We start from the raw sequence: 25,228 nt of genomic DNA, 5'->3' as shown, positions 1-25,228 counted from the left end.
AGAACTGGTTTTGCTTTCAGTTGTGACGAAGAGACATACTTAATATTTACATTAAGAAATCAGAATGTCTCGAAGGTGTTTGCTTGGTTGGCTTCATCATTCGGAACCCTGCCAAAAACTTTCCACTTAAAAATACTGTTTCTATTGCCTATCTCTTATCCCTATTTTACACAGCAGAAACAAGTCTTGAGTTCAATTATTTTAATGTCCAAGAAGCAGTAACTATTTTGTGATCGGCAGCATGATGAGATGTAGCAGACGTCTCCCACACATAGCAGGAGTGCTTATCCCAACTGTATTTCTGGGCTGTTTCCGAAAGTACCTTCCCTTTGCTATTACTTCAGTTTGTCTTACAGCAGCACACTTTAGTTCTCTCTTTACTATTATTTTGGAGCCAACATGAGAGGTGAGGAAAGATCACTACAGTTAGGACACAGCCTATGAATTGCATCTTCTAATTCAGCATCACTATAACCCCATTCTCCTTCAGGTTTTCTCTCTCAGCTATTACTTGCATTACATAATGTGACACAGGGTGGAAAGGCGGATTGTGACAAGATTAAGTAAAGGAAAGCTCAAACTATAATAAGGGATTCAGGACCAATTGCATTTTTACATGCAACTTTGCTCTTGTGGATATATTCATCATTTCTTGGGGAACCTGCATCACTTAAATACTTTTATCTATATATCACTTTCAGACCTATTAATGCCCTTAATCTCCACTGGTTCTCATTTTTGACTTAGATACTTAGCTAAAAGCATAAGAAAGGATTGAGCCTTCACCTTGTCTTATTTGGATCATATCAAAGTAGGCCTAATATTTGTAAGGATTATTATCCAAATAGACCCTTGTATTAGATTTTAGATTACTATTCCTGTTGAGGCTCTGAATTGATAAGGATATTCTTGTGTGGTTCCATTGATGGACTCCATGCATTCACATCATTTTTTCCAAGTGCATCTTGTTATGGTAAGTAGAAGAAACATTATCTTTTTTTAAAATAAATTTTTATTAAGTAAACATTTTAAAACAGGTTGAACAGTATGACTTTTCTGGCTGTTATTTTGCCATACATACTATACCATATACCATATATCTTCCTAGTCATTGATATTTTATACCATTTACATATTGCATTTTATACTATTTATATATTTACTTACATATTTACGTCTATTTATAACATAACTTTCATTTCCATTCTTACTTTGTATTCTTTCTGATCTCTATCTTACACTCACTTTGAGGTTGGAAATCTACACTTTCTCTCTAGAAGAAACACTATCATTGAAGCTCTTTCTCCATTCCATGCAGTTGTAAGGTTTGTCCCGAGGGTGGAAACTTCATCATTGAAATACTTTCTGCACTCCATGCGTTTGTGTTTTATTCCCTGTGTGGACCATCTAATGGGAAGTAAGTTGACCTCTTAGTTAAAAGGTCATTCTATACTCCATGCATTTATGTGACTACCCCGTGAGGATTTCACTATGGGAACAAAGGTGACCGCTTCGAGTAGAACTCTTTCCACACTCCATTAATTTAAATGACTTCTCCCGTGTGTATCCTTTTATGGAAAGTAAGACTCTTGCTTTGAGCAAAGTTCTTTCAACATTCCATTCACTTAAATTGCTTCTCCCCTATGTGGATTTTTTTATGATAAGTAAGACCACTGGACTGAGCAAAAGTCTTTCCATTCTCCATGCATTTAAATGACTTCTCCCATTTTGTGGGAAGTAAGATGGCTGCTCTGACCAAAGGCCCTTCCACGCTCTATGCATTTATATGGTTTCTACCCTGTGTGAATCTTGCTATGGGAGGAAAGATGAGTGCTCTGGACAAAGGTCTTTCCACACTCCATACATTTAAAAGGCTTCTCCCATGTGGATCGTATTATGGGAATAAAGATGAGCACTTCGTGCAAAGGTCTTTCTACACACCATGCATTTAAATGGCTTCTCCCATATGGATTCTTTGATGGACAGTAAGATGACGCTTCGAAATAAAGATATTTCCACACTCCATGCATTTATATGGTTTCTCTCCTGTGTGAATCCTTTGATGGATAGTAAAAAGATCATTCCGACTAAATGTCTTTCCACACTCAATGCATTTAAATGGCTTCTCCCCTGTGTGGATCCTTTTATGAGAGGTAAGATGGCTGCTCTGACCAAAGGTCCTTCCACACTCCATACATTTGTATGGCTTCTCCCCGGTGTGGATCCTTTTATGGACAATAAGATGACTGTTCCAAAAAAAGGTCTTTCCACACTCCATGCATTTAAATGGCTTCACCCCTGTGTGGATCCTTTGATGCGCAGTGAGACGACTGTTCAAAATAAAGGTCTTTCCACACTCCATACATTTGAATGGCTTCTCCCCTGTGTGGATCTTATTATGGGAGGAAAGATGAGCGCTTTGTGCAAAGGTCTTTCCACAGGACATGCATTTAAATGGCTTCTCCCCTATGTGGATCCTTTTGTGCACAGTAAGTTGACTGCAATTAGCAAAGGTCTTTCCACACTCTATGCATTTAAATGGCTTCTCCCCTGTGTGGATTCTTTGATGGGCATTAAGATTACTTTTCCGAATAAAGGTCTTTCCACAATCCATGCATTTAAATGGTTTGTCTCCTGTGTGAATTCTTTGATGGGCAGTAAGATAATCAATCCGACTAAATATCTTTCCACACTCCATGCATTTAAATGGCTTCTCCCCTATGTGGATCATTTGATGATAAGTAAGGGAAGACTTTCGACAGAAGAGTTTTCCACAGTCAACACATTTGTATGGCCTCTCCCCTGTGTGAATCCTTTTATGGACAGTAAGTTGCCTGTTTTTTCTATAATTCTTTCCCCATTCTAAGCATTTATATGGCTTCTCTTCTCTGTCAATCCCTTTTTGAGATGTAAGGGACTTATTTCCAAGAGAAAGAGGGAAAGTCCCATTGTGTCTACTTAAGGCATCTTCACCTTTGTTTTGGACTGGACAGTGTTCATTTACATGCAATTGAGCTTTGATTAACTTTACACTTTTCCCAATGCATTTCTTCTTTATTGTCCCTTGATGGAGAAGAAGATCTTGCATTGAAGTATGAATGGTTGATGAATTCTCCTGATTCCTATTATTCAACTGGTTTCTCTCATAATGTTCTTCTTCCATTTGTGCTATACGCTTCTTTATTCTTTCTTCATGGTGGATCACTTGGAATGGCTCCTCAGAATTTTTATTCTCCTGCCCATTATTACCTCCAAAGGAAAAGAGAAATGAAAATGATAACAAGATTAGGAGAAAAGATCAAACTGTAGAAAGTCAAGTGAATTACCTTCTACATTTTTGCGAAATTGCAATATACAGATAATCCTTGAGCTACGAATGTAATGGAGCCTGCCGATTACATTTGTACCTCGAGGAGTTGTTAAGTGGATCCCGCTCTATGAATGAGCCCCTATACCTACTCCACCCATACATTCATAAAATACCTTCAGTTTTCTCAGGAGTAGGCTGCTTCTCTTCACTGAGTGGGTAATTACTGCTAAAGTGAAGATGCCACTTGCAACAAGAGCAGAAAGAATGCTGCTCTTTCATTTTGGCCAATGGGGATTTAGGAAGATGCAACGAGAGAAGCTGCTAAAACCTGGACTGTTTCTTTTCCCTCCTTCATCCTGACAATTAAAGTGCACAAAGTCTAAAACACACAGTGTCATGGCTGACATTCTGCAAGCCAACTGTTGCAAGCTGAAAGCCTGACATTATCAATTGAGGAAGGGAAGAAAAGGATTGGAATGTAAGGAGGAAGCGGGGTGGGATAGAAATCAAGCCATGCCAGCCCAAGGCGTTAGAAGCATCAGCCAATCCAAACATCTGAATTGCGAACCAAAGGTCCTTCCCCAAGCAAAATCTAACCACCTAATTGGATATTAGCTTATAACAAGGGAATAGCCAGGGAAAAGGGAAAGTTAATTGCATCTTTTGCATGCGAAAATGCCAGATCCAGCTTTGCTGCTCTTGTAACCATTTTAGTTTTAATAAAATACTTTTTTGGCTCAACAAAGGGCTAGGGGGAGTTCCTTTCCTGGAGCAGGAAATTGGGATGGGCGACACACAGCTTTTCTTACAAGTTTAGAAGAGCCAAAGCAAAGAAGGCTTTGTGTCATAGTGTATGCTAATACTTTGCAAAATAAGGCAAACTTGCTGGCTCTCTCCCCCAAACTAAGCTGTTATTATTATGTTAATGCTGGGAAAAAAAAGAAGGGTTTCACCTTACTAGATAGAACTGCAGGTTCCCCCCCAGGTTTGCTACTGCCTTAGGAAGAGAAGATTTCGCTTTAAAAGCAAGAGCTGCTCGGAAACGGCCCCATCTGCAAGCAGAAGCAGCTTTCAGTCTACGTCATTTCACAGTTTCGGCGAAAAGTATTTGGGTGCCTATGGGGTGCTTAGCAACCAAACTGTTGGGTTGCTAAAAAGAAGCAGTTAAGGTGGGTTACCCACTTTCTACCAAAAACATGCTTAGCTTCTGTTCCTGGCCCCAAATCATAGTAACCTTCCACTCTTCACCATCTTGCTCTGCCCCGCGGAGCTCGGGAGCTTGGCACATTACTACCTAGTTCCACTCGCTTTTCCAAAGCATTCATTTGCTAGCCTGCTTTCCATGTACATAACATTTCTCAGTCATTGTGGAGCTGGACAGCTTGGCATATCACTGTCAAGATCCCCTCTCTTCCCCAAACCATTCCTTCAATGACTGCCGCCTGTGCAGGAAAACAAAGGAAGTTTGTGGGACCCAAAAAAAAAAAAAAAAAAGTCAATCAGATCTTCCAACTTCTCAGACACACACACAAAAAAAGATCTTGAAAGTTGGAAGGCCTGGTTGAACTTTTTTTTAGCCTTGCAAACTTTTGTTTCTCTGTATGCACCGATGGAGAAATGCAACCGAGCTGGAAAGCAGGTTAGTGAAGGAATGCTTTGGGGAAGAGATGGGAGCTGGGCGGTGGTGCAAAGCTGGCATCTACTGGAATGGGGTGGCATTCCAGTTTTGATGCGGAAGGGGCAGCCAGGGCACAGATGCTGCAGGCAGGATGCTTGGTAGCTTCAGCACCCTCCCCAACCCTCCAGGGCTCTGCCTACTGCTTGCATGGCTGTGTGGATAGAGCTGCGAAGAGGACCAGGTGGTCGAAATTGCCACCCCAGGGACAATGCAGAAGTGCAGGCTTTCAGAGCTGCCGCAAATGAAATGGCAAACAGGGATCAGGAAGCGTGAGGCAGTGTGTTCAGGACCAAAGTAGCAGGTGGAGGGCGGCAGGGATCTAAAAAAGCCCCCCAAGCAGCGGAAGTATCTGATGTTCAGCAGCGGCAGAAGCCTTTTGCCATAACTCCCTCCTGGCTTTGAAACAGTGGAGGGAGAGTGGGTGAGGGGACCAAGTCTCTCTCCCACCCATACTCCGTAATATGGCACTCCACCTCAAGAGGAGGGAAAGGAAAGAGGCACGTGGACAGCCGGGTCATTGAATGGCTTGGGAGAGGTCACCAGTGGGGAGTGGTCTGGTTGCGGGGGCCCTGAGGTATGCGGGTATGGGATGCATGGGGCACCTTTCCCGCCACCAGCCTCACCTCACCTCATGGTGGTACTGTGCACTCTGCTGCCCCATTGCAAACAACTAGATGGTAGGACAAAGTCTTAACTAGGGCTTATTTTTGGCATAGAGTTTATATTCGGCGCATGGATAAAAATCAAATTAATGCTTATTTCCAGGGAAACACGGTATGCAAATCTCACTTAAAGTCAATTTTCAGTTAAGGAATAATCAGGGGAAACAGTCAAGGAGATTTTAGGAGATAACATAAGATTTATTGGAATGGTTAATTTCAGCAGAGACCTGTGAGAACTGAAACAATTTTGTAACAAGTCCTTTTTTTTCTATGCAAACTAATTTCCCTTTACTATTCATTTTCTCTTGCCAAAATCTCACATAGCTGAGAAAGAAACAGGGGTCCTTCTATTAGTGCTTACAAGTAAGTCCCAAAATTACGAATATTGCAGCAGCACCGCAGTCATTTCCCCTAATGAGCGACCGCAGAAGCTCTGCAACATTCACGCTGGTTATTCCCTCCCTCCCCATCTCTACACCCGGTTTCCCTAGCCACCAGGATTGAAATCCTTCACTTTTTTGGCTGCTACAGGCTTTCGGTGCGTTCACAGAGAATGAAGGCCTAAAGTAATGCAAGATCACGTGAGATCACTGGGGCAAGATCTCACGCTACTGATCTTGCGTGATCTCATACTACTTTAGGTTTCTGTTCTCTGCGACACAGAACGGAACCGAAGCCAGGGACATTTCCACATGCCTCTGAAGGCTGGATCAGTGCATCAGAGGCCTTTCCCAGGCAGCTACGGCCTGGATCTGGAGAAGGCCTCCGATGCCCACATCAGGCTATTGGAGAGACATGGAAGCGTCCCCTGGCCTTAGAGCCAGGCAGCAGGAGGAACCGTGGCAGAGGAGATGGATCTTTTCAAGGTCAGTCTTGCATGGCAGGAAGGAAGGGGGTGGCATGAGGTATCTTAGTGGGTTGAGGAGGCCTTGGGGACCTATTCCATCACTAGGCCCTCCATCGCCTTCCCCACCCTGAGATACCTTATGTTCACTTAACGAGCCACATGCATCTTAATGAGCAAGGGAGTGATCTCGTTCACGGTACAAGATTCACACGAGTTTTCATGAGTGGAATGGACAGAGTCCATTACATTCGTAACTCGAGGATTACCTGGGATTAGCCCCTAATCCCAAAACTCAGGATAGAAATGAAAAGGAATAAAAGTTATTAACCCATGAACTGGAAGAATGACAACCCTTTCTAGGACAGATAAGAAAAAGCATCTGGGCTCAAATAGCTGATATTGGTGTTATTTAGCTGAGCATCTCCTCAAGACAAGAAATTAGTTTATCACTGATAGATTGAAATAGAAATGGAAAAATGCAGATGAGAAGTGGCAGAGGAAGCATCTAAACAACCATAGACCTCTTTCCTCAACCATAGATGTTTGTCTCAAAGATCTTATAAGAGGAGCCCTGGTGGCAAAGTGCCAGGAGAACCCAGATTGTTGGGGCAACATGCTGACATTGTACACCACTCACACAGTGTGCTAAAGCACTGTGGAGTGATATGTAAGTCTAAGTGTTATTGTTGTTGCTATTCCTTCCCTGGAGCAGGAGAAAGCCAGATATGTTTCCTTCTCCTTCCCAGGAAATGAGTTGGGGATTATTAATAAGAAATAGCTAATGGTAACTTTCTGAAACTCTCTGATTAATGAGTAGCAAATCCTTACCCAGAGAGGCCACATTTGTATGATTTTCCAGCATGACTTCATTATGTAGTACTTTTTGGTCAGGATCCAGCTGAGACCACTCTTCCTTGGAGAAATACACAGCCACCTCTTCAAAAGACACACGGTCACCCTGAACAAGGAAAAAGGAACAGAACAGCCCAAGGAGGATTCTCAAGATCTGGTCCATTGTTCACCAAATCCCAGAGTAAAGTTATGCACCAAGTTAAATGGCAGTAAATGGAGGATTCCAAGGTTTATGTGAGAAAATAAACAATCAAAAACCTTTGACTGAAGAACTATTTGGGCAAATTTTATCAAGTTGATCGATTCTGCAGAACTTTCAATGCCTTTCAGTAAAGTAATTCCACTACTGGTTCAATGGGTCTCTGTTTAGCATTTGCTACCACTGTGATACTTTTACTCCTTTTTCTTGAAGGACTTTTTCTAAAAAAATACTTCTTGTAAAAGCCTATTTGGAAGACTAGCTAGCTGAACGAATTAACGAATAGTCTTTTAAAAAAATCCTAATAGAATTAGAGGGTAGAAATGACAAATCATTGTGTCACGACAACAGTCTTCAGAGGAAACTAAGTTGGCTGAGAGCAACATCAACCCGTTTTCCACGTTGTAACTTGAACCCGCTATTCCCTTTCCCATGTTGCTCAGGAACACAAAAATAATCCAGTCTAAATGGGGCAGGGGGAATGGAAGGAGTGGTCTGCACACCAGCTTCTCTTCTTGAAGGAAAGGAGAATACAAATCTAATCAATTAATTTCCACAACTTACTTGATTTGGAGGCTCAACCACTGTTTCAGCTCCATCATAAACACCAGAAAACCCCATCCTTTGTTTCTCTGTGAGGAATACAGAATTTTAAAATGCATCATAATTAACAAAATAGGAGGTATTCTACAGAAGGGAAGAGATAGAAAAGGTAAGGTAGCTGGGACCTCTCTGGATTATGGGAGGGCCTTCGCTTTACCTGAGGTGTCCTTTTCCTGAGAGATCCTCCTGAGAAACAGCTCCTGAGGGGGATCTGATGGATTCCTGTTTCCCTCAGGATCTCTGATCTCCACAGTGAAATAGGAGGAAGGAGAAAGAAGAATTAATGGACATCACAAAACATAAAGTGGATTCTTGTTCTCTGAACACAACCTGAAAGTCCACCCAAAACCCATCAATGAGACTGAAAGTGGTGGGACATCTCCACAAATCCGGGAAGGAGCGATAAAGAATTAAAAGAAAATCTTTATTCCATTCTGGGTTCCCTAGTTGAAGGTCTCCCACCTGCAACTCAACCTGCTCTTTTTTCTCCTCCGCCTGGCTCAAGAGGAGACCTTCAGCCAGGGCTACTGCCTGGGAGCTAGTCTCTGCTCCGCACTCCCGCACCCAGCTCTCCATCTCTGGGGGCAGGATAGCCAGGAGCTGCTCCAGAACAACCAGGTCCAGCATCTGGGCTTTGGTGTGCTTTTCTGGTCTCAGCCATCGCCTACAGAAGTTGTGGATTTGGTTGCAAAGTCCTCGGGGACCCTGAGTCTGGTATTGGACGCTCCTGAAGTTCCAGAACTGAACTTCTGAATGGATGGTTTCCTTCTGTACGATCTTCTGCCCAGTTCTTGAACAGCCTTCCCCACAACTTCCAAGCTGAATGGCAGAAGGGCCTTTTCCAATTCCCTCACTTGCTAAAAGTTGTATCTCCATTCCTTTTCTGTTCTGTAATGAAACTCCAAATGGGTTCAAGGAATCTTGTGGATCTCCAAATGCTTTTTATTCATAGGATTCTTCCTCTAGCCTCAGGACTGACCATAGTACGTCATTCAGCCCCCTTTAGCCAAAAGACAATTTTGAAGATATACAAATGGCTTGCAGGTTGTATTTCTGAGATGGAAAGAAATTCCAAGAATTAGAAAGTGTGGACTTAACCAGTGAAACAACACGTGAAGATGTTGTCCTGTCCAATCCTCCTCCTAAGACAGGCTGAACTCTGGAAGATCTGACACTAGTTTAATCTTTGGTCTCCAGAGGTTGTTTCCCATTTCTTAGCCTAATCCAGCCTTAGTCCAACGTGGCCAGTTCCAGAAGTTCAGACTTCCAGCCTTAAACCCAGAGCCGTCCGGACGATTTCCGGCAAGCCTCCACCCCCCACCATGCAGAGGAAATGAGGGGAAACGGCCCCTGCCTTCTGGCGACCCCCATTTCTCTCCTTTGCTCCTCCCCCGCCTGGCCCCTGCATGGGAAAGGGCAGCAGGGGAACATGGGATCCCGGACTTCCACCCCGAGGGAAGATTTGCCAGGCCACCACTCACGGAACTCTGGAGTCTCGTCGAGATACGCGTTCCAGCAAAGCTTCCCGGCAACCTCTAGGCTTCCGGCAAAGGTCACGCCCCGCCTCTCAGGGGAGGGAGGGGGAAGAACCGAAAGAGAAACCTCTTGCTAGGAACTTTCCTTGTGCCAGAGTTTTACGCATGCTCAGTTCCCTCCTGAGGCTAAGAGCGCCCCTTTGTGGGCTCGGCGCAAAGTGCCAGGATTCCCCGAAAGGGCGGGAAAGAGAAAGATCATCTGAGGGGAAGGGAGGACATGGATGATGGGTTTGGGAGTAGGAGAAAGGCCCCCCCTTGGGCTTGCCGAAGAAAAAGAAATATCTAAAAACCAGTCCCCAAATGGAGAAAAAGCTCAAACTGATAGATATTCCAGAAATTTTACCTCACAACGACGCTGCTCGGTGGAGAAAATGGGGGCAAATGGCGTCTCCTCTGTGACTGGAGAGTGGAATTGCAAAAAGGAAGAAAATAAGGGAAAAGGAATATGAATCTCAGATATCATGAGGGGAAATGAAAACATATGGGTCTTATGTGGAGATAGGCCCCTGGTTTGGTTGTGATGGACATGGGAGTGAGGAAGATGAATTCTGAGAAGAAACATTTACTATTAAATTCTTAAACAACTTTTTCTTTAAAAGCCTTTTTCCCCTTTCTGCTCACTGAGGGTTTTGCAGACAAGTTGACATGTTAGGGGGGGGCTGTGTGGGATGGGGTGTGCAGGCAATAGTCTGCATTGACAGGCTCCACTGCCACCAGGATCAATAACCCCTCAAAAAGCAGAGGAGTATGAATTGGAGCTTTGCCTTGCTCTAAAGACTGCCCTTGCCTAATACCTGGACTTCTGCCTTGGGGACATATTGGGTATTCTATGTTCGGGAGACTGAAAGTGGGCCCTCACTGGTCAGTGGAGGGCCGTTTGTTTAACCTTCCCAAGACAAATAAACAACTCTCTGGAGACCTACCTAGTCTTTCCCTCCTGGGTCATAACTTCCATCTTGTTTGGGCAATGTGACCTGGGGTTTGGGTGGGTCAGGCCAGAACTGGTTTTGCTTTCAGTTGTGACGAAGAGACATACTTAATATTTACATTAAGAAATCAGAATGTCTCGAAGGTGTTTGCTTGGTTGGCTTCATCATTCGGAACCCTGCCAAAAACTTTCCACTTAAAAATACTGTTTCTATTGCCTATCTCTTATCCCTATTTTACACAGCAGAAACAAGTCTTGAGTTCAATTATTTTAATGTCCAAGAAGCAGTAACTATTTTGTGATCGGCAGCATGATGAGATGTAGCAGACGTCTCCCACACATAGCAGGAGTGCTTATCCCAACTGTATTTCTGGGCTGTTTCCGAAAGTACCTTCCCTTTGCTATTACTTCAGTTTGTCTTACAGCAGCACACTTTAGTTCTCTCTTTACTATTATTTTGGAGCCAACATGAGAGGTGAGGAAAGATCACTACAGTTAGGACACAGCCTATGAATTGCATCTTCTAATTCAGCATCACTATAACCCCATTCTCCAGGTTTTCTCTCTCAGCTATTACTTGCATTACATAATGTGACACAGGGTGGAAAGGCGGATTGTGACAAGATTAAGTAAAGGAAAGCTCAAACTATAATAAGGGATTCAGGACCAATTGCATTTTTACATGCAACTTTGCTCTTGTGGATATATTCATCATTTCTTGGGGAACCTGCATCACTTAAATACTTTTATCTATATATCACTTTCAGACCTATTAATGCCCTTAATCTCCACTGGTTCTCATTTTTGACTTAGATACTTAGCTAAAAGCATAAGAAAGGATTGAGCCTTCACCTTGTCTTATTTGGATCATATCAAAGTAGGCCTAGTATTTGTAAGGATTATTATCCAAATAGACCCTTGTATTAGATTTTAGATTACTATTCCTGTTGAGGCTCTGAATTGATAAGGATATTCTTGTGTGGTTCCATTGATGGACTCCATGCATTCACATCATTTTTTCCAAGTGCATCTTGTTATGGTAAGTAGAAGAAACATTATCTTTTTTTAAAATAAATTTTTATTAAGTAAACATTTTAAAACAGGTTGAACAGTATGACTTTTCTGGCTGTTATTTTGCCATACATACTATACCATATACCATATATCTTCCTAGTCATTGATATTTTATACCATTTACATATTGCATTTTATACTATTTATATATTTACTTACATATTTACGTCTATTTATAACATAACTTTCATTTCCATTCTTACTTTGTATTCTTTCTGATCTCTATCTTACACTCACTTTGAGGTTGGAAATCTACACTTTCTCTCTAGAAGAAACACTATCATTGAAGCTCTTTCTCCATTCCATGCAGTTGTAAGGTTTGTCCCGAGGGTGGAAACTTCATCATTGAAATACTTTCTGCACTCCATGCGTTTGTGTTTTATTCCCTGTGTGGACCATCTAATGGGAAGTAAGTTGACCTCTTAGTTAAAAGGTCATTCTATACTCCATGCATTTATGTGACTACCCCGTGAGGATTTCACTATGGGAACAAAGGTGACCGCTTCGAGTAGAACTCTTTCCACACTCCATTAATTTAAATGACTTCTCCCGTGTGTATCCTTTTATGGAAAGTAAGACTCTTGCTTTGAGCAAAGTTCTTTCAACATTCCATTCACTTAAATTGCTTCTCCCCTATGTGGATTTTTTTATGATAAGTAAGACCACTGGACTGAGCAAAAGTCTTTCCATTCTCCATGCATTTAAATGACTTCTCCCATTTTGTGGGAAGTAAGATGGCTGCTCTGACCAAAGGCCCTTCCACGCTCTATGCATTTATATGGTTTCTACCCTGTGTGAATCTTGCTATGGGAGGAAAGATGAGTGCTCTGGACAAAGGTCTTTCCACACTCCATACATTTAAAAGGCTTCTCCCATGTGGATCGTATTATGGGAATAAAGATGAGCACTTCGTGCAAAGGTCTTTCTACACACCATGCATTTAAATGGCTTCTCCCATATGGATTCTTTGATGGACAGTAAGATGACGCTTCGAAATAAAGATATTTCCACACTCCATGCATTTATATGGTTTCTCTCCTGTGTGAATCCTTTGATGGATAGTAAAAAGATCATTCCGACTAAATGTCTTTCCACACTCAATGCATTTAAATGGCTTCTCCCCTGTGTGGATCCTTTTATGAGAGGTAAGATGGCTGCTCTGACCAAAGGTCCTTCCACACTCCATACATTTGTATGGCTTCTCCCCTGTGTGGATCCTTTTATGGACAATAAGATGACTGTTCCAAAAAAAGGTCTTTCCACACTCCATGCATTTAAATGGCTTCACCCCTGTGTGGATCCTTTGATGCGCAGTGAGACGACTGTTCAAAATAAAGGTCTTTCCACACTCCATACATTTGAATGGCTTCTCCCCTGTGTGGATCTTATTATGGGAGGAAAGATGAGCGCTTTGTGCAAAGGTCTTTCCACAGGACATGCATTTAAATGGCTTCTCCCCTATGTGGATCCTTTTGTGCACAGTAAGTTGACTGCAATTAGCAAAGGTCTTTCCACACTCTATGCATTTAAATGGCTTCTCCCCTGTGTGGATTCTTTGATGGGCATTAAGATTACTTTTTCGAATAAAGGTCTTTCCACAATCCATGCATTTAAATGGTTTGTCTCCTGTGTGAATTCTTTGATGGGCAGTAAGATAATCAATCCGACTAAATATCTTTCCACACTCCATGCATTTAAATGGCTTCTCCCCTATGTGGATCATTTGATGATAAGTAAGGGAAGACTTTCGACAGAAGAGTTTTCCACAGTCAACACATTTGTATGGCCTCTCCCCTGTGTGAATCCTTTTATGGACAGTAAGTTGCCTGTTTTTTCTATAATTCTTTCCCCATTCTAAGCATTTATATGGCTTCTCTTCTCTGTCAATCCCTTTTTGAGATGTAAGGGACTTATTTCCAAGAGAAAGAGGGAAAGTCCCATTGTGTCTACTTAAGGCATCTTCACCTTTGTTTTGGACTGGACAGTGTTCATTTACATGCAATTGAGCTTTGATTAACTTTACACTTTTCCCAATGCATTTCTTCTTTATTGTCCCTTGATGGAGAAGAAGATCTTGCATTGAAGTATGAATGGTTGATGAATTCTCCTGATTCCTATTATTCAACTGGTTTCTCTCATAATGTTCTTCTTCCATTTGTGCTATACGCTTCTTTATTCTTTCTTCATGGTGGATCACTTGGAATGGCTCCTCAGAATTTTTATTCTCCTGCCCATTATTACCTCCAAAGGAAAAGAGAAATGAAAATGATAACAAGATTAGGAGAAAAGATCAAACTGTAGAAAGTCAAGTGAATTACCTTCTACATTTTTGCGAAATTGCAATATACAGATAATCCTTGAGCTACGAATGTAATGGAGCCTGCCGATTACATTTGTACCTCGAGGATTTGTTAAGTGGATCCCGCTCTATGAATGAGCCCCTATACCTACTCCACCCATACATTCATAAAATACCTTCAGTTTTCTCAGGAGTAGGCTGCTTCTCTTCACTGAGTGGGTAATTACTGCTAAAGTGAAGATGCCACTTGCAACAAGAGCAGAAAGAATGCTGCTCTTTCATTTTGGCCAATGGGGATTTAGGAAGATGCAACGAGAGAAGCTGCTAAAACCTGGACTGTTTCTTTTCCCTCCTTCATCCTGACAATTAAAGTGCACAAAGTCTAAAACACACAGTGTCATGGCTGACATTCTGCAAGCCAACTGTTGCAAGCTGAAAGCCTGACATTATCAATTGGGGAAGAGAAGAAAAGGATTGGAATGTAAGGAGGAAGCGGGGTGGGATAGAAATCAAGCCATGCCAGCCCAAGGCGTTAGAAGCATCAGCCAATCCAAACATCTGAATTGCGAACCAAAGGTCCTTCCCCAAGCAAAATCTAACCACCTAATTGGATATTAGCTTATAACAAGGGAATAGCCAGGGAAAAGGGAAAGTTAATTGCATCTTTTGCATGCGAAAATGCCAGATCCAGCTTTGCTGCTCTTGTAACCATTTTAGTTTTAATAAAATACTTTTTTGGCTCAACAAAGGGCTAGGGGGAGTTCCTTTCCTGGAGCAGGAAATTGGGATGGGCGACACACAGCTTTTCTTACAAGTTTAGAAGAGCCAAAGCAAAGAAGGCTTTGTGTCATAGTGTATGCTAATACTTTGCAAAATAAGGCAAACTTGCTGGCTCTCTCCCCCAAACTAAGCTGTTATTATTATGTTAATGCTGGGAAAAAAAAGAAGGGTTTCACCTTACTAGATAGAACTGCAGGTTCCCCCCCAGGTTTGCTACTGCCTTAGGAAGAGAAGATTTCGCTTTAAAAGCAAGAGCTGCTCGGAAACGGCCCCATCTGCAAGCAGAAGCAGCTTTCAGTCTACGTCATTTCACAGTTTCGGCGAAAAGTATTTGGGTGCCTATGGGGTGCTTAGCAACCAAACTGTTGGGTTGCTAAAAAGAAGCAGTTAAGGTGGGTTACCCACTTTCTACCAAAAACATGCTTAGCTTCTGTTCCTGGCCCCAAATCATAGTAACCTTCCACTCTTCACCATCTTGCTCTGCCCCGCGGAGCTCGGGAGCTTGGCACATTACTACCTAGTTCCACTCGCTTTTCCAAAGCATTCATTTGCTAGCCTGCTTTCCATGTACATAACATTTCTCAGTCATTGTGGAGCTGGACAGCTTGGCATATCACTGTCAAGATCCCCTCTCTTCCCCAAACCATTCCTTCAATGACTGCCGCCTGTGCAGGAAAACAAAGGAAGTTTGTGGGACCCAAAAAAAAAAAAAAAAAAGTCAATCAGATCTTCCAACTTCTCAGACACACACACAAAAAAAGATCTTGAAAGTTGGAAGGCCTGGTTGAACTTTTTTTTAGCCTTGCAAACTTTTGTTTCTCTGTATGCACCGATGGAGAAATGCAACCGAGCTGGAAAGCAGGTTAGTGAAGGAATGCTTTGGGGAAGAGATGGGAGCTGGGCGGTGGTGCAAAGCTGGCATCTACTGGAATGGGGTGGCATTCCAGTTTTGATGCGGAAGGGGCAGCCAGGGCACAGATGCTGCAGGCAGGATGCTTGGTAGCTTCAGCACCCTCCCCAACCCTCCAGGGCTCTGCCTACTGCTTGCATGGCTGTGTGGATAGAGCTGCGAAGAGGACCAGGTGGTCGAAATTGCCACCCCAGGGACAATGCAGAAGTGCAGGCTTTCAGAGCTGCCGCAAATGAAATGGCAAACAGGGATCAGGAAGCGTGAGGCAGTGTGTTCAGGACCAAAGTAGCAGGTGGAGGGCGGCAGGGATCTAAAAAAGCCCCCCAAGCAGCGGAAGTATCTGATGTTCAGCAGCGGCAGAAGCCTTTTGCCATAACTCCCTCCTGGCTTTGAAACAGTGGAGGGAGAGTGGGTGAGGGGACCAAGTCTCTCTCCCACCCATACTCCGTAATATGGCACTCCACCTCAAGAGGAGGGAAAGGAAAGAGGCACGTGGACAGCCGGGTCATTGAATGGCTTGGGAGAGGTCACCAGTGGGGAGTGGTCTGGTTGCGGGGGCCCTGAGGTATGCGGGTATGGGATGCATGGGGCACCTTTCCCGCCACCAGCCTCACCTCACCTCATGGTGGTACTGTGCACTCTGCTGCCCCATTGCAAACAACTAGATGGTAGGACAAAGTCTTAACTAGGGCTTATTTTTGGCATAGAGTTTATATTCGGCGCATGGATAAAAATCAAATTAATGCTTATTTCCAGGGAAACACGGTATGCAAATCTCACTTAAAGTCAATTTTCAGTTAAGGAATAATCAGGGGAAACAGTCAAGGAGATTTTAGGAGATAACATAAGATTTATTGGAATGGTTAATTTCAGCAGAGACCTGTGAGAACTGAAACAATTTTGTAACAAGTCCTTTTTTTTCTATGCAAACTAATTTCCCTTTACTATTCATTTTCTCTTGCCAAAATCTCACATAGCTGAGAAAGAAACAGGGGTCCTTCTATTAGTGCTTACAAGTAAGTCCCAAAATTACGAATATTGCAGCAGCACCGCAGTCATTTCCCCTAATGAGCGACCGCAGAAGCTCTGCAACATTCACGCTGGTTATTCCCTCCCTCCCCATCTCTACACCCGGTTTCCCTAGCCACCAGGATTGAAATCCTTCACTTTTTTGGCTGCTACAGGCTTTCGGTGCGTTCACAGAGAATGAAGGCCTAAAGTAATGCAAGATCACGTGAGATCACTGGGGCAAGATCTCACGCTACTGATCTTGCGTGATCTCATACTACTTTAGGTTTCTGTTCTCTGCGACACAGAACGGAACCGAAGCCAGGGACATTTCCACATGCCTCTGAAGGCTGGATCAGTGCATCAGAGGCCTTTCCCAGGCAGCTACGGCCTGGATCTGGAGAAGGCCTCCGGTGCCCACATCAGGCTATTGGAGAGACATGGAAGCGTCCCCTGGCCTTAGAGCCAGGCAGCAGGAGGAACCGTGGCAGAGGAGATGGATCTTTTCAAGGTCAGTCTTGCATGGCAGGAAGGAAGGGGGTGGCATGAGGTATCTTAGTGGGTTGAGGAGGCCTTGGGGACCTATTCCATCACTAGGCCCTCCATCGCCTTCCCCACCCTGAGATACCTTATGTTCACTTAACGAGCCACATGCATCTTAATGAGCAAGGGAGTGATCTCGTTCACGGTACAAGATTCACACGAGTTTTCATGAGTGGAATGGACAGAGTCCATTACATTCGTAACTCGAGGATTACCTGGGATTAGCCCCTAATCCCAAAACTCAGGATAGAAATGAAAAGGAATAAAAGTTATTAACCCATGAACTGGAAGAATGACAACCCTTTCTAGGACAGATAAGAAAAAGCATCTGGGCTCAAATAGCTGATATTGGTGTTATTTAGCTGAGCATCTCCTCAAGACAAGAAATTAGTTTATCACTGATAGATTGAAATAGAAATGGAAAAATGCAGATGAGAAGTGGCAGAGGAAGCATCTAAACAACCATAGACCTCTTTCCTCAACCATAGATCTTTGTCTCAAAGATCTTATAAGAGGAGCCCTGGTGGCAAAGTGCCAGGAGAACCCAGATTGTTGGGGCAACATGCTGACATTGTACACCACTCACACAGTGTGCTAAAGCACTGTGGAGTGATATGTAAGTCTAAGTGTTATTGTTGTTGCTATTCCTTCCCTGGAGCAGGAGAAAGCCAGATATGTTTCCTTCTCCTTCCCAGGAAATGAGTTGGGGATTATTAATAAGAAATAGCTAATGGTAACTTTCTGAAACTCTCTGATTAATGAGTAGCAAATCCTTACCCAGAGAGGCCACATTTGTATGATTTTCCAGCATGACTTCATTATGTAGTACTTTTTGGTCAGGATCCAGCTGAGACCACTCTTCCTTGGAGAAATACACAGCCACCTCTTCAAAAGACACACGGTCACCCTGAACAAGGAAAAAGGAACAGAACAGCCCAAGGAGGATTCTCAAGATCTGGTCCATTGTTCACCAAATCCCAGAGTAAAGTTATGCACCAAGTTAAATGGCAGTAAATGGAGGATTCCAAGGTTTATGTGAGAAAATAAACAATCAAAAACCTTTGACTGAAGAACTATTTGGGCAAGTTTTATCAAGTTGATCGATTCTGCAGAACTTTTAATGCCTTCAGTAAAGTAATTCTTCTACTGGTTCAGTGGGTCTCTGTTTAGCATTTGCTACCACTGTGATACTTTTACTCCTTTTTCTTTAAGGACTTTTTCTAAAAAAATACTTCTTGTAAAAGCCTATTTGGAACACTAGCTAGCAGAACGAATTAATGAATAGTCTTTAAAAATAATCCTAACAGAATTGAGGGTAGAAATGACAAATCATTGTGTCACGACAACAGTCTTCAGAGGAAACTAAGTTGGCTGAGAGCAACATCAACCCGTTTTCCATGTTGCAACTTGAACCCGCTATTTCCTTTTCCATGTTGCTCAGGAACACAAAAATAATCCAGTCTAAATGGGGTAGGGGGAATGGAAGGAGAGAGTGGTCTGCACACCAGCTTCTCTTCTTGAAGGAAAGGAGAATACAAATCTAATCAATTAATTTCCATAACTTACTTGATATGGAGGTTCAGCCACTGTTTCAGCTCCATCATAAACACCAGAAAACCCCATCCTTTGTTTCTCTGTGAGGAATATAGAAATTTAAAATGTATCATAATTAACAAAATAGGAGGTATTCTACAGAAGGGAAGAGATAGAAAAGGTAAGGTAGCTGGGACCTGTCTGGATTATGGGAGGGCCTTCGCTTTACCTGAGGTGTCCTTTTCCTGAGAGATCCTCCTGAGAAACAGCTCCTGAGGGGGATCTGATGGATTCCTGTTTCCCTCAGGATCTCTGATCTCCACAGTGAAATAGGAGGAAGGAGAAAGAAGAATTAATGGACATCACAAAACATAAAGTGGATTCTTGTTCTCTGAACACAACCTGAAAATCCCCCCAAAACCCATCAATGAGACTGAAAGTGGTGGGACATCTCCACATACTATGAACACCAGAGAAATCTGGGAAGGAGCGATAAAGAATTAAAAGAAAATCTTTATTCCATTCTGGATTCCCTAGATGAAGGTCTCTCACCTGTAACTCAACCTGCTCTTTTTTCTCCTCCGCCTGGCTCAAGAGGAGACCTTCAGCCAGGGCTACTGCCTGGGAGCTAGTCTCTGCTCCGCACTCCCGCACCCAGCTCTCCATCTCTGGGGGCAGGATAGCCAGGAGCTGCTCCAGAACAACCAGGTCCAGCATCTGGGCTTTGGTATGCTTTTCTGGTCTCAGCCATCGCCTACAGAAGTTGTGGATTTGGTTGCAAAGTCCTCGGGGACCCTCAGCCTTCTGGTATTGGATGCTTCTGAAGTTCCAGAAGTGAACTTCTGAATGGATGGTTTCCTTCTGTACGACCTTCTTCCCAATTCTTGAACAGCCTTCCCCACAACTTCCAAGCTGAATGGCAGAAGGGCCTTTTCCAATTCCCTCACTTGCTAAAAGTTGTATCTCCATTCCTTTTCTGTTCTGTAATGCAACTCCAAATGGGTTCAAGGAATATTGTGGATCTCCAAATGCTTTTTATTCATAGGATTCTTCCTCTAGCCTCAGGACTGACCATAGTATGTCATTCAGCCCTCTTTAGCCAAAAGACAATTTTGAAGATATACAAATGGCTTGCAGGTTGTATTTCTGAGATGGAAAGAAATTCCAAGAATTAGAAAGTGAAACAACACGTGAAAATGCTGTCCTGTCCAAACCTCCTCCTAAGATAGGCTGAACTCTGGAAGATCTGACCCTAGTTTAATCTTTGGTCTGCAGAGGTTGTTTCCCACTTCTTAGCCCAATCCAGCCTTGGTCCAACGTGGCCAGTTCCAGAAGTTCAGACTTCCAGCCTTAAACCCACAGCCGGCAGGACGACTTCCGGCTAGCCTCCCCTCCCCTCCCCATGCAGAGGAAATGAGAGGAAACGGCCCCTGCCTTCTGGCGACCCCATTTCTCTCCTTTGCTCCTCCCCCGCCTGGCCCCTGCATGGGAAAGGGCAGCTGGGGAACATGGGATCCCGGACTCCCACCCCGAGGGACGACTTGGCCCGCCGCCACTCACGGAACTCGGGAGTCTCCTCGAGATGCACATCCCGGCAAGGCTTCCCGGCAACCTCTGGGCTTCCGGCAAAGGCCACGTCCCCGCCTCTTAGCGGTGGGAGGGGGAATAACCGAAAGAGAAGCCTCTTACTAGGAACGTTCCTTGTGACAGAGGAAGAGTCTTGCGCATGCTCAGTTCCCTCCTGAGGCTAAGAGCGCCCCTTGGTGGGCTCTGCGCGAAGTGCCAGGATTCCCCGAAAGGGCGGGAAAGAGAAAGGTCATCTGAGGGGAAGGGGAGGACAGCAATGATGGGCTTGGGAGTAGGAGAAAGGCCCCTCTTGGGCTCGCCGAAGAAAAAGAAATATCTAAAAACCAGTCCCCAAATGGAGAAAAAGCTCAAATTGATAGATATTTCAGAAATTTTACCTCACAACGAGGCTGCTTGGTGTAGAAAGACGGGGCAAATGACGTCTCCTCTGTGACTGGAGAAAAAGTGGAATTACAAAAAGGAAGAAACAAAGAATTTAAATCAGTGGTTCTCAACCTTTTTAATGCCGCAACCTCCAACCGGTCGTAAGTTGAAGACTACTCAACCGGTCATAAGTCAAGGACTACTCAACTGGTGCAGCACCGTTTTGCAGAATGGGACTTTTGGCGGGCTCAGCAGGGCAGAGACAGCCTGGACAATTCCTATTGGCTTTCAAAAGCCAATAGAATAAAAGGGAGTAGCACAGCTAAGGAAAGGGGGAAAAAAATGGCGGGCTGCGTTGTTTGGCAACCCCCGTGAAATTGTTGTTCTACCCCAAATGTAGTCCTGACCCACAGGTTGAGAACCACTGATTTAAATGGAGGGAAAAGTGGTTAAAAATCAGTTTTAAAAGAATGGACTTAACCTCTCAATTTTTTATTTATGTATCTATATCTGTATCCAGATTGTCATATAACCTTTAATGAGCAATATTTGAAAAAGAATGTCAACTCAGCAGGAGCTGCTCAAACCCTGACATTTGTCCCACACCCAAAAATCTCCAAATATTTGTATATATTAGTAATTTTAATTCAACCACAGAGGATTTAATACATATCTGGAATGGAATCACACCACTGATATTTAATTGATCGTATTGAAGTCAAATCTATACTTTGTCCTAGTCCTTAGCACACCACAGAAGGGCAAAATATGGTTCCAATGCTTGAAATGCTTCTGCATTTCAAGGGCTTTTGGTCATTCTGCCTCCTTTTGTAAGAGAGGAAATTTTCATCCTGAAGCTCTTTCCACACTTTTTAAGAATTTCTGATTGATTAGAAAGCTACATGAGTCGTACCCTTTTCTAAGCCGTTTACAGAATCAGCCTATTGCCCCCAACAATCTGGGTCCTCATTTTACCAAATCGGAAAGATGAAAAGCTGAGTCAACCTTGAGCCAGTGAGAATCAAACTGCTGAACAGCAGGCAGTTAGCAGAAGTAGCATGCAATACTGCATTCTAATCACTGCACTACCAAATAATAAACCAAATAATACTGTGGACATAGTATACTTAGACTTCAATAAGGCATTTGACAAAGTAGACCACAACCTACTGTTCGGTAAGCTAGAAAAAGGTGGAATCAGATGGCTCTGTAGCTGACTGACCCATCGAACTCAGCGAGTAGGCCTCAATAGTACTATATCCACTTGGAGAGAAGTAAGCAGTGGGGTACCACAAGGCTCCATCTTAGGCCCAGTACTCTTCAATATCTTCATTAATGACTTAGATGAAGGAATAGAAGGGGAACTCATCAAATCTGCAGATGACACTAAATTGGCAGGGATAGCCAACACCCCAGAAGACAAGCTCAGGATCCAAAAAGATCTTGACAAACTTAAACAATGGACCCTATCCAACAAAATGAGTTTTAATGTGGAGAAAAGCAAAGTTTTACATTTAGGCTGGAAAAATCAAAGATTTAAGTACAGATTAGGCGAGACCTGGCTCAAAAACAGTACCTGTGAGAGGAACCTTGGAATCCTAGTTGACGATCACTTAAGTATGAACCAGCACTATGTAGCAGCAGCCAAAAAATCTAATACCACTTTATAAAACCCTATTAAGACCACATCTGAAATATTGCAACCAATTTTGGTCACCATACTACAAAAAATATGTTGAGACCTTGGAAAACGTTCAGAGAACATGATCAAAGGCCTGGAGACTAAAAAATATGAAAAACGGCTGCAGGACTTGAGTTTGGCTAGTCCACGGGTCAGCAACCCGCGGCTCCAAAGCCACATGCGGCTCTTTGAGCTACCTCCTGCGGCTCCGGAGCCTGCTCCGACATTTGCAGAGAGAGAGAGAGACAGAAAGGCACTTGCACTTCCCTTCTCTCTCTCTCTCTCTGTTTCTCTCTCTCTTTTTCTCATGGGACTTGCCCCCTCGCAGGGCTCCTGATTGGCCCTGCACCTGGGTGCCCCGCCCCCTGGGAGAAGGGCGGCCAGAAAACCCCTTTCCCAAGCTGACTCAGTCCGAGGCGCACATGGCTGGGGAGCCGCACAGGGAAGCCCTGGGATCCTCCCAGGAAGCGGCCCACTGAAGCTTCCGCTAGCATGGGAGGCTCCAGCATCGCTGGTGGACAGAGCTGACCGGTCGGTGGGCCGTTGCAGCGGTTCCGACCCGAAGATGCCGGCAGCGCAGAAGGTGGCCGGCTCGGCGGCCTGGGGACGCCCCGGGGAACGATGCCGTCGCTGGCCATTGCCCCAGCTGGGACTCCACACTGCCCAGGCTGACCCTCTGCCCATGGGATGTAGCCATGGCGCTGCTGGGGGGAGCCAGGCAGCAGGAGGAACCGTGGCAGAGGAGGCCACCAGAGCTCCTCTTATAAGATCTTTGGAACAGCTAAAAGGAAAGAGGTCTATGGTTGTTTAGATGCTTCCTCTGCCACTTCTCATCTGCTGAATTTTTCCATTTCTATTTCAATCTATCAGTGATAAACTAACTTCTTGACTTGAAGAGATGCTCAGCTAAATAATACCAATATCAGCTATTTGAGCCCAGATGCTTTTTCGTATCTGTCCTAGAAAGCGTTGTCATTTCTTCAGGTTCTTGGGTTAATAACTTTTGTTCCTTTTCATTTCTATCCTGAGTCTTGGGATTAGGGGCTAACCAGTACAGGTAGTCCTTTAGTTACGAATGTAATGGACCCTGCCCATTCCACTTGTGAAAACCCGTGGGAATCTCGTACCTTGAAGGACATCACTCCCTTGCTCATTAAGATGCATGTAGCTCGTTAAGTGAACACAAGGTATCTCAGGGTGGGGAAGGCCATGGAGGGCCTAGTGATGGAACAGATCCCCAAGGCCTCCTCAACCCACTAAGCTACCTCATGCCTCCCCCTCCCTTCCTGCCATGCAAGACTCACCTTGAAAAGATCCATCTCCTCTGCCACGGTTCCTCCTGCTGCCTGGCTCTAAGGCTGGGGGACGCTTCCATGTCTCTCCAATAGCCTGATGTGTGCACTGGAGGCTCCCTAGGACACACCATCTACCAGAAGAAAACACACACAAACCGCTATCTGCAGGCTCTCTCACACCACTACCCAGCACAGATCAACTCCGTAGCCAAGACACTCATCTCCAGAACAAAACTCTTAGCTGGTGAACAACACCTAAAAACTGAACTACACACTCTCACTAATGTACTAACATCCAATGGATTCCAAAGAACTAAGATTACCAAACTAATCCAAAAAGAAACCCCCCCTAAAATCCAAGATAGAGAACAAGAAAACGGCAAAGCCCTCCTCCCATACATAAAAGGCACTACAGACAGAATCAGCAAGATCCTCAACAAACACAACATAAAGACAGCATTCTACACAAACAGAAAAATATCCACCATCCTAAGAAACCCCAAAGACAAAATTGAGTTAGAAAATCAAGGAGTATATGAAATCCCATGCACTGCTTGTCCCACCACATACATCGGACAAACCAACAGAAGAATAAGTGCACGCACTGAAGAACATAAAACTCAGGCAAAAAAGAGGAACCAACTTCTTCCCTGGTCCAACACCTTAAAGCCACAGGACATGAAATTGACTTTAAAAAGACCAGAACTATCGCCAAAACTGAACACTTTAATAACAGAATAATCAGAGAAGCCATCGAGATAGAAAAACGCCCACGCAGCATGAATAAACGAGATGATACCTCCCGCCTACCAGCCATTTGGAAACCCGCCCTTATTGACAAACGAGTCCCTAACACAAAGAATGACACCAGACCCACACTCATGAAAACCACACAGGATGTCACCACCACATGTCCATGCAAAAAGCAAACCCAAAGCCACACCGATGATGAGGCACGACCACAAACCAGAAGCCAGACCACAGCTGCATCATTAGCCACTTTAAACCCCTCCAATCCATACATGAAGCAAACTGACACCCACCATAAAGATGAGGCATGACCACATGAAGCCAAACAATAGCAATGCAGCTCACAACGTGAAGCCAAACAATAGCAATGCAGCTCACCATCTCATATCCCCCTGCAACTCAGACTAACCTGAGCATAACAAAGCCTCCACCCAAACAGAACACTCCCCCATCCAATCAGAGCACAGGCAAGCTCCTAACCAATCAGAACACACCTCCATCCAATCAGAACCCAGCTAAGCTCTCATCCAATCAGTTCATACCCTCACTGGCAGTTAAAAGGAAGAAACAGCTATGATCACACATTGCTCCTAGAAGTCGAAAACACCAGCCTGAAGATGACGAATGGGACTTCGTCGAAACGTCACCAAGGCACTTCCCATTTGATGCGGGAGAAAACCCGAATAACCAAAGACCTACACATACATACATACATACATACATACATTGATTAGATATAAGACCAAAAACTCGACTCTTGGGTACGTTCATAATAAAGTCCAGAAACAAGT

The 25,228-nt window shown here is 43.9% G+C and overlaps 1 protein-coding gene and 1 pseudogene across 1 annotated transcript; both read right to left on the bottom strand.

Annotated features, from left to right (window-relative positions):
- Positions 1–989: 989 nt before the first annotated feature.
- On the bottom strand, positions 990–10,200 carry LOC120301597 (zinc finger protein 383-like). Its single transcript, XM_039329046.1, has 6 exons — positions 9,633–10,200; positions 8,614–9,204; positions 8,309–8,396; positions 8,113–8,180; positions 7,326–7,455; positions 990–3,249 (listed from the first exon to the last, which is right to left on the bottom strand). Exons 2-6 carry the CDS (start codon positions 9,025–9,027, stop codon positions 1,949–1,951), a joined length of 2,001 nt encoding a protein of 666 aa, XP_039184980.1. The 5' UTR covers positions 9,028–9,204; positions 9,633–10,200; the 3' UTR covers positions 990–1,948.
- A 1,469-nt stretch (positions 10,201–11,669) lies between these two features.
- LOC120301606 overlaps positions 11,670–25,228 on the bottom strand; it is a 34,405-nt pseudogene continuing 20,846 nt past the window's right edge.

Source organism: Crotalus tigris, unplaced genomic scaffold (assembly GCF_016545835.1).
Source record: "Crotalus tigris isolate CLP2741 ecotype Arizona unplaced genomic scaffold, ASM1654583v1 scf7180000024386.1433019, whole genome shotgun sequence".
NCBI classification, from domain to species: domain Eukaryota; kingdom Metazoa; phylum Chordata; class Lepidosauria; order Squamata; family Viperidae; genus Crotalus; species Crotalus tigris.
The sequence above is the reverse complement of the archived record's forward strand: the minus strand, read 5'-3'. Positions and strand labels throughout refer to the sequence as shown.

Coding starts and splice junctions, on each gene's coding strand:
- LOC120301597 (XM_039329046.1), bottom strand. CDS start 9,027: ATGGAGATACAACTTTTAGCAAGTGAGGGAATTGGAAAAGGCCCTTCT. Junction 7,456..8,112: donor TGGTTGAGCCTCCAAATCAA/GTAAGTTGTGGA, acceptor TTCCTTGTTCAG/GGTGACCGTGTGTCTTTTGA. Junction 3,250..7,325: donor TACAAATGTGGCCTCTCTGG/GTAAGGATTTGC, acceptor TTTCCTTTGGAG/GTAATAATGGGCAGGAGAAT.